General features: G+C 42.3%; 2 protein-coding genes across 2 annotated transcripts; both read right to left on the reverse strand.

Moving 5' to 3' along the window:
- Positions 1-6071: 6071 nt before the first annotated feature.
- On the reverse strand, positions 6072-6581 carry LOC112091089 (uncharacterized mitochondrial protein AtMg00820-like). The gene has a single exon (XM_024163920.1). It carries the CDS (start codon positions 6579-6581, stop codon positions 6072-6074), a length of 510 nt encoding a protein of 169 aa, XP_024019688.1.
- Positions 6582-7971: 1390 nt separating this feature from the next.
- On the reverse strand, positions 7972-9129 carry LOC112091090 (zinc finger BED domain-containing protein RICESLEEPER 2-like). The gene is made up of 2 exons (XM_024163921.1): positions 8157-9129; positions 7972-8039 (listed from the first exon to the last, which is right to left on the reverse strand). Exons 1-2 carry the CDS (start codon positions 9127-9129, stop codon positions 7972-7974), a joined length of 1041 nt encoding a protein of 346 aa, XP_024019689.1.
- Between the last annotated feature and the right edge of the window lie 90 nt (positions 9130-9219).

The following is a 9219-nucleotide window of genomic DNA, read 5'->3' on the forward strand; positions in this document are numbered from 1 at the left end:
TCGCCAATCAATTAGCGTCAATTGAGATCGATTTCGGTGATGAGGTCTGTGCCCTAATTCTTTTGGTTTCTTAGCCAAATAGTTGGGAACCCATGAGGGTTGCAGTTAGGAACCCTGTAGGGAATGGTAAGATGAAGTACAATGGCGTGAGGGATCAAATTGTGGCTAAAGAAGTTCGCAGGAAAGATTTGAGTGATACGTCAAAAGCTTCGGGTTCTGCCTTGAATGTTGAAAGGGGTAGGAGATCTGAAAGGAATTCCAACAGGAACAGCAAAAGGAAGCAAAGGGGAAGGAGCAAGTCTAGATCTGCGAAGAATTTAGAATGCTGGAACTGTGGCAAGATTGGCCACATGAAGGACTGTAGAGCACCGAAGAAGAATGACAATAAGGGTGACGCCGCCAATGCGGCTACGGATGATGAGCAGGATGCTTTATGCCTATCGGTTGATAGTTCGGTTGATTCGTGGGTGCTAGATTCGGGAGCTTCGTTTCACACTACAACACATCATGAGATCATGGAGAACTATGTTGCCAGGAATCATCGTAAGGTTTATCTTGCTGACGGTGAACCTTTAGAGATTGTGGGTATTGGTAACATCAACATGAGGATGTAAAACGGCTCGGTGCAGAAGATTCATAAGGTGAGACGTGCCAAAATTGATGAGGAATTTGATATCAGTAGGGCAGTTGGATGATGAGGGCCACAATGTGTCGTTTAATGGTGGTTCTTGGAAAGTCAATAACGGAGCCATGGTTGTTGCTCAGGGGAACAAGACTGGAACGTTGTATATTACTTGCTAGTAGTAGAGATCTGAAAGGAATTCCAACAGGAACGGCAAAAGGAAGCAAAGGGGAAGGAGCAAGTCTAGATCTGCGAAGAATTTAGAATGCTGGAACTGTGGCAAGATTGGCCACATGAAGGACTGTAGAGCACCGAAGAAGAATGACAATAAGGGTGACGCCGCCAATGCGGCTACGGATGATGAGCAGGATGCTTTATGCCTGTCGGTTGATAGTTCGGTTGATTCGTGGGTGCTAGATTCGGGAGCTTCGTTTCACACTACAACACATCATGAGATCATGGAGAACTATGTTGCCAGGAATCATGGTAAGGTTTATCTTGCTGACGGTGAACCTTTGGAGATTGTGGGTATTGGTAACATCAACATGAGGATGTAAAACGGCTCGGTGCAGAAGATTCATAAGGTGAGACGTGCCAAAATTGATGAGGAATTTGATATCAGTAGGGCAGTTGGATGATGAGGGCCACAATGTGTCGTTTAATGGTGGGTCTTGGAAAGTCAATAACGGAGCCATGGTTGTTGCTCAGGGGAACAAGACTGGAACGTTGTATATTACTTCTAGTAGTAGAGACACAGTTGCACTTGCTAGTTCCGCTGCAAGCTCCGATTTATGGCACTGTAGGCTCGGGCACATGAACAAGAAAGGGATGAAAATGCTTCATTCCAAAGTAAAGCTATCCGGGTTGAAGACGGCAAATCACAGTTTATGTGAGGGATGCATCTTCAGGCAACATAGGAGCTACAACAAGGCAGGGAGAGAACCTAAGGTTGCAAGGTTGGAGTTGGTTCATACAGGCTTGTGGAGTCCTTCAACAGTTACTTCACTTGGTGGTTCCAATTACTACGTGACTCTCATCGACGACTCAAGCAGAAAGGTGTGGGTCTACTTTCTGAAGAATAAATCTGACGTCTTTGATGCTTTTAAAAGGTGGAAAGCATTGGTGGAGAACGAGACGAGTTTGAAAGTGAAGTGCTTGAGGTCGGATAATGGTGGTGAGTATATGGATGATGACTTCAAGAGGTATTGTGTTGAGAATGGAATTAAGATGGTGAAGACTATTCCAAGAAAAACTTAGAATTACGATGGTGAAGACTATTCCAAGAAAACCTCAGCAGAATGGCGTTGCATAGAGGATGAACAAGACCTTGAACAAGCGTGCGAGTTTCCTAAGATGTTTTGGATGGAGGGTGTTAATACTGTAGCCTACTTGATCAACAGAGGTCCTTCCACACCGCTCAACTACAGAATACTTGAGGAAGTCTAGAGCGGCAAAGCGGTAAATCTTTCCTTTCTGAAAATATTTGGTTGCCTCTCTTATGTCCATAGTGATGCTTCTACTAGAAGCAAGCTTGATGCAAAATCTAAGCATTGCTTTTTTGTTGGCTATGGTGATGCCGAGTTTGGTTATCGTTTATGGGATGACCAAAATCAGAAGGTAATCAAGAGCAAGGACTTGATCTTCAATGAGGAAGTCCTACACAATGACAGGCTGAAAGTAGAGACAAGAGGCTCAGTTTCTGAGACCAAGAAAACTGAGATAGTCCCGCTTGGTGATATTTCTGTGAATGAGGAGGAGCATACAAGGATTGAAGATCAAGAGAACATAGCCCTAAAAGAAGTTAAAAGAACTCTCGCTACAACAGTCAGGAGATCTAGCAGCACTGTAAGAGCACCACAAAGGTATTCTACTGCATTGAACTATATTTTATTGACTGATAGAGGTGAGCCGAAAAGTTACAGTGAAGCCATGGAGGCTAAGGAATTGGTCTAGTGGGAGTTGGCCATGAAGGATGAAATGGACTCGTTAGTGTTCAATCAGACGTGGCAACTGGTTGAGTTACCAAAGGTTAAGAAGGCTTTGCAGAATAAGTGGGCGTATCGGATAAAAGATGAACTTGATGGCAGCAAGAGGTACAAGGCAAGCCTTGTGGTAAAAGGGTTTCAACAGAAAGAAGGCATCGACTACACGGAGATCTTTTCCCCAGTGGTGAAGTTAACCACAATTCGAACGGTTCTTGCATTGGTGGCACAGGAAGATTTGCTCTTGAAGCAGATGGATGTGAAGACAGTCTTTCTTCATGGTGACTTGGAGGAAAAAATCTACATGGTGCAACCGCAAGGGTTTGAAGTGAAGGGTAAGGAGAAGATGGTGTGCAAACTTCAAAAGAGCTTGTATGGTCTCAAGCAAGCTCCCAAGCAGTAGTATAAGAAGTTTGATAGTTTCATGAGTAGTAGTTGGTTCTTGAGATGCCAGGGAGATCATTGTTGTTATGTGAAGAATATTGGTAGCTTGTATATCATCCTATTGCTTTATGTTGATTATATGTTGATAGCCGGTGGGAGCAAACAGGAGATCGACAGGTTGAAAGGGAATTGTCGAAGCAGTTTGCGATGAAGGATTTGAGTGCTGCGAAGCAAATCCTTGAGATGAGAATAACGAGGGACACTGACGTCCTAAAGCTGTCACGGGAGGAATATGTGAAGGTGTTGAAGAGGTTCAACATGGAGGATGCAAAACCGGTGAGTACTCCTTTGGCTAGTCACTTTAAGTTGTCAAAGGAACAGTCACCGACTTCGGAGCAGGAGCGAGCCCATATGGCTAAGGTGCCTTATACTTATGCTATAGGCAGTCTCATGTACGCTATGGTATGCACTAGACCGGATATTGCACATGCAGTTGGAGTAGTGAGTAGGTATATGAGTAATCCAGGCAAGCAGCATTGGGAAGCAATGAAGTGGATTTTCAGGTATTTGAGAGGCACTGTAAGGTTAGCCTTAAGTTTCAGGAAGTCTGACTTGGGACTGGAAGGTTATGTGGATGCTGATATGGTTGGTGATGTTGATGGCAGAAAGAGTACTACTGGGTATGTTTATACGTTCGGTAGTACGGCAATCAGTTGGGTCTTGAAGCTTCAGAAGATAGTAGCTCTTTCCACTACTAAGCAGAGTATGTAGTAGTGATTGAAGCAAGCAAGGAGATGGTGTGGACCGTGGTTATAGTCTTTCTTGGAGGAGTTGGGTCACAAACAAGGGAGAGCGTGTTGCATTGTGACAGTCAGAACGCTATTCATTTTACGAAAAGCTTGTTTATCATTCTAGGACGAAGCATATACAGGTGAGGTATCACTTCATTAGATCGGCTTTGGAGGATGGAGTGTTGGTGCTAGAGAAGATTCTTGGGAGTCCAAATCCGGCAGATATGTTGACCAAGACAGTTCTAATCGAGAAATTGAAGTTGTGCGCAAACTTCAGTTGGACTTCACCTCAGAGAAGTGGATGCTGCCACAGTGAAGACATTGAAGATGGTTGATTAGTCTCCAAGTAGGAGATTGTTATTAGATGTGGAGCCTAATCACGTTTGGAAGTAAGGAAAAGCAAGAAAAAAGAGGAAAAAATCAATGTAGTGCGTGGCACCAGAAGGCTACATACATGGCGCCATGGCACCAATGCTTAATTCTATGGCACCAATGCTCAATGCTATGGCACTATTGAAATCGTCCCCGTAATGACCCGGCACCAAGAATGGGCACCACGGCACCAGCGAGCACATCATGTGCGATTCGAAGTAGCGCCGCGACACCGAGAAGGTAGCGCCGTGGCACTGGTCGCTGGCAGGTGATCTCAAGGTCGGTTTTAGGTGATTTCTAGGGGCTTTTTGGAGCTTTTCTTGTACTCTATAAATACCTAATGTTATGGGGACTTAGTATGACGAATTTTCTGAGAGAAACTTTGAGTGTGAGGAGGCTAGGAAACATCTTTTGAGTGTGAGAGAAACACAAAGTGAGATTGAGTGATTTCTCTATGAAGTTTTTCTTCAACTGATTAGTGGAATCTGCGATGGCAGAAACAGGACGTAGCCAAATTGGTGAACCTGTATAAAATTCTTAGTGTGAATTTTGCTTTTATTTTTGAAGTTTTTTGAATTGTGTGAAGAGATAACTTCTTATTTTCTTCACGTAATAGGTTTCACTTATATATACAAGTATTAAACCTAATTCCCTATAAATCAGGATCTATAGAATCTCCTCTAGTAAATACAAATATTCGGATATATGTACAAACACAAAATCAGGAAACTAACTTCCTAAACGTCAGGGATACAATTAAGCCTAGATTGATTTTCTACACTCCCCCTCAAGCTAGGCGATAGATGTTCTCTAACCCAAGAATTGAGTTCAGTTCGGTTAGGTTAGGTCGGAACAGGGCCTTGGTTAGGATATCAACTGCTTGTTGCCTTGATGGGACGTAGCTGAGTGTGATTGACTTGTTTTCAATTTTATCACTGATAAAATGCCTATCAATCTCCACATGTTTAGTACGATCGTGATGAACGGGGTTTTTGGCAATTGCAATAGCTGACTGGTTGTCGCATAGAATTCTGATAGGATCTGCAACTCCAATCTTGAGTTGATTTAGCACCCTTTTTAGCCAAATTCCTTCACAGATACCCAAAGCCAATGCTCGAAACTCCGCTTCTGCACTACTCCGGGCAACCACTGTTTGCTTTTTGCTGCGCCATGTCACTAAATTTCCCCAAATGAATGAGCAATATCCGGATGTAGATATTCTGTCACTAGGAGAGCCTGCCCGAGCAGCATCTGTATAGACCTCTAGTGTTCGGTTGATTGTTTTTCTGAACATAATACCCTTCCCAGGATCCTTCTTTAGGTACCTCAACTAGCTGACACGACTGACTGCAAAGTTTATATATGGACGGGTGTGAGTTAGGTAGATTAGCTTACCCACCAAGCGTTGGTATTGCCCTGTATCAGCCGCCAGTTCATCAGTCCGAGGCATTAGCTTGACATTGGGGTCCATAGGAGTCTCAATAGGCTTGCACCCACTCATTCTGGTCTCACGCAAGAGATCTAGAACGTACTTACGTTGAGAGACTGAGATTCCTTTGCTGCTCCGTGCCACCTCCATCCCCAAGAAATACTTCAAGTGTCCCAAGTCTTTGATCTCGAATTCCTTGGACAAGAGAGACTTGAGTCTTCTGACTTCTCCTTCATGATTTCCTGTAAGGACAATAGCATCAACATATACAATTATAACTGTAAGCCTCCCATCAGTGAAGTGTTTCACAAATAGGGTGTGGTATGCTTGTGTCTGAGTGTATCCATCTTTCTTAAGAACCTGAGTGAATCTGTCGAACCATGCTCTAGGTGACTGTTTAAGTCCATATAGTGCTTTCCTCAGTTTGCACACCTTCCCTTGTGTGTCCTTAGTCTCAAACCCAGTCGGTATGTCCATGTAGACTTCTTCGATCAAATCTCCATGGATTCTATCAAATCTCCATTCAAGAATGCATTCTTGACATCAAGCTGAAACAGTGGCCAATTCAAATTAGCGGCGATGGATAGCAAGACACGAACTGTGTTGAGCTTTGCTACAGGAGCAAAGGTCTCCTGATAATCGATCTCATACGATTGAGTGTACCCTTTAGCCACTAGATGAGCTTTGTACCTGTCTACACTTCCATCTGCCTTCTGCTTGACTGAGAATATCCACTTGCAGCCCATAGTTTTCTTTCCTGGTGGCAGCTCCGATATTACCCATGTGCCATTCTTTTCCAGCGCAGAGTATTCTTCTAGAATTGCCTTGTGCCATTTGGAAACCGTTAGAGCTTCATAGACTGAATTAGGAATCCTGATCTTGTCTAAGGAAGTCACAAACGCTTGGAATTTAGGCGACAAATTTGAGTATGAGATGTAACTCCGAAGAGGATGTTGAGTGCATGATCTAACACCCTTTCTGTGTGCAATAGGTTGATTCATCGTAAGGTCAAACTGCGGACTAGACTCCGCTGTATCTTGCTGTCCCTCAGGATTGGCTTGGCCTAAGGAAGTTTCTTGCCAGTGCTAGGATAGTGCAGGCACAAGATTTTTCCTTCTTTCATAAACTTTTACTGCATCATTGGGAAGAAGAAGATGTTTTGGATAGACATAGGGAGAAGGTTGATCATGGTCGGAATTAGGTGAGGATGGCTGATCACAAGAGGTTTGAGTTGGACTCGGGATAGGTGTATTGTAGGACAGAGTAGGGAACATCGAGAGTGATGAATTTGGAGAGAGTGATGAGTTTGGCTCGAGAAGTGATGTCCACTCCCAATGCTGCGATTCACTGATGCTATTCTCCCCCTGAATTGCAGTATTGGAGTAGTATGGAGTATTTTCGAAGAATGTGACATCCATAGTATTGTACATTTTACGAGTGATGGGAGAGTAACACTCATACCCTTTTTTGTTGGCTGAATAACCAAGGAAAATACACTTAAGTGCACGGGCATCAAATTTTCTCCGGTATTGAGAGTGAATATGGACAAAGGCGGTGCAGCCAAAAAGTTTAAACGGGACATTTGATACAAGTCGTGAGGCAGGAAACAGATTTTGTATTATTTGCAAAGGTGTACGAAATTTGAGAACCCTAGAAGGTAGACGGTTAATCAAATAGGTGGCAGTAAGAATTGCCTCACCCCAGAATCTTTTAGGAGCATGAGCTTGGAAAAGTAGAGATCGGGCCACCTCAAGAATATGACGGTGTTTTCGTTCGGCAACACCGTTTTGTTGCGGTGTGTCGACACAAGAGTTTTGTTGAACAATACCATGAGAGGTGAGGTAAGAGCCGAGACACGAATTGAAGAAATCCTTGGCATTATATGTTTTTATGATTTGGATGTTGGCTTTGAATTGGTTTTGAACCATGACATGGAAGGTTTGGAATATGTGTTTGGTTTCTGATTTCTCTTTCATTAGGAATGTCCAACACAATCTAGTGTGATCATCAACCAACAATAAAAACCATCTTCCACCGGTAAGTAGGGGTGTAAATCAGCCGGGTATGGTAGGGTTGAGCCGAAAAAATGAGCCTACCCGACTAGTGCGGGTTGAGAAATTTTTGAGCCGCGACTCGCTCTTAAATCTACAACCCCGCAACGTTTCGGGTGACCTCGGGTAGGGTAGGGTTACTCGGGTTGGTGAAAGCAGATAACTAATATAAAAACAACTAGAATATTTCAATTAGATTGGTACCCTTCTAACATGCAAAATAGTCCATATAAAATAAACAGTTTAATCCAGAATAAATAAACCATATAAAGATAAACAGTCCATATAAAAATAGTCGCAAAATAGGCCATGAAATAAAAGTTAGTCCACTTCAAACTGTTTAATCCAGAATAATAGCATCTTCATTCCCAACTTGCCCCTCATGTGTTGCAACAGAATTTGACAAATCTTGAAAAGAAAACATAACAAAAAAAATCATCAGAATCAAGTTTAGAACAACAAAATAAACAACAAGGAGATGAAATAAAATTAAAAAAAAAAATAAGTAAAACGTAAAAAGATTACCTGACTCAATATCTTCATATTCATTAAATTCTTCTAAGTCAATAAGGTTGATGTGCTCACGACTACGCAGCCAATTTTGTGTACAAATCAATGCCTCCACCATCTTGGGGCTCAATGAACTCCTAAAGGGATCGAGAATGTGGCCTCCGGTACTAAAAACAGATTCTGAGGCTACCGTTGAAACAGGAATGGCAAGAATGTCTCTTGCAACTAGTGAGAGAACCTTGTAATTAGTTGCATTATTATTCCACCATTCTAAAACATCAAAATTTGACCAAGTTGGATCCTCCATAGGGTCTGTCAAGTATCTGTCCACATTATTTTTGTACTCATTCACATTCTTCTCCTTCATTTTCCTAACAAAGGAGCTCCACAAACACTCTTTTCCTTCCGGAGTCGTTTTTGCCTCTGTTGTACTTGTTGTTGCCGCCTCCCCACTACTTGCATTAGCCATAGATTCACCTTTGTCCCCACTATAAACCTCATGCAGCCGGTACATAGTATCCTTCACATTCTTTGCTAATGTTTCAGAAATGGAAGAATCATACACTATAGAGAAACAATATGTCAAATAATTCATTTTGTACCTAGGATCAAGTACAACAGCCACAAAAAGAAGACAATTTATATTCTTAACACTCCCCCAATACTTGTCATACTTCTTTTTTATACTCACAGTCATGGATGAAAGCATTGAATCATCTTGTTTGCTTAATTCAGATAGTTGGTTTTGCATCTCACACAGCTCATGAAAGTAAGAACTTGAAGTGACATTCAAAGTGGCACTAAACTTCAAAGTTATATTATAAAAAGTCTTCAGAAATTTCACAAACACCTTAACATTCTTCCAATCATCATCAAGTGGCGGCCCAATCTTCCGCTTCCCATCTTCCCGAAAATAAGACACAAACTTGTCATCTTCCTCTTCATATCTTTCAAAAGCTTTTTGAAACTTAATAGTTACATCTAACATCATATAGGTGGAGTTCCATCTAGTAGGGACATCTAAGCATACAAGACCTTTGTATTCAATTTTCTCTCGCTCCACACATGACTTGAATTT

The sequence above is a fragment of the Morus notabilis genome, unplaced genomic scaffold (genome assembly GCF_000414095.1).
Source record: "Morus notabilis unplaced genomic scaffold, ASM41409v2 Scaffold794, whole genome shotgun sequence".
In the NCBI taxonomy this organism is placed as follows: Eukaryota; Viridiplantae; Streptophyta; class Magnoliopsida; order Rosales; family Moraceae; genus Morus; species Morus notabilis.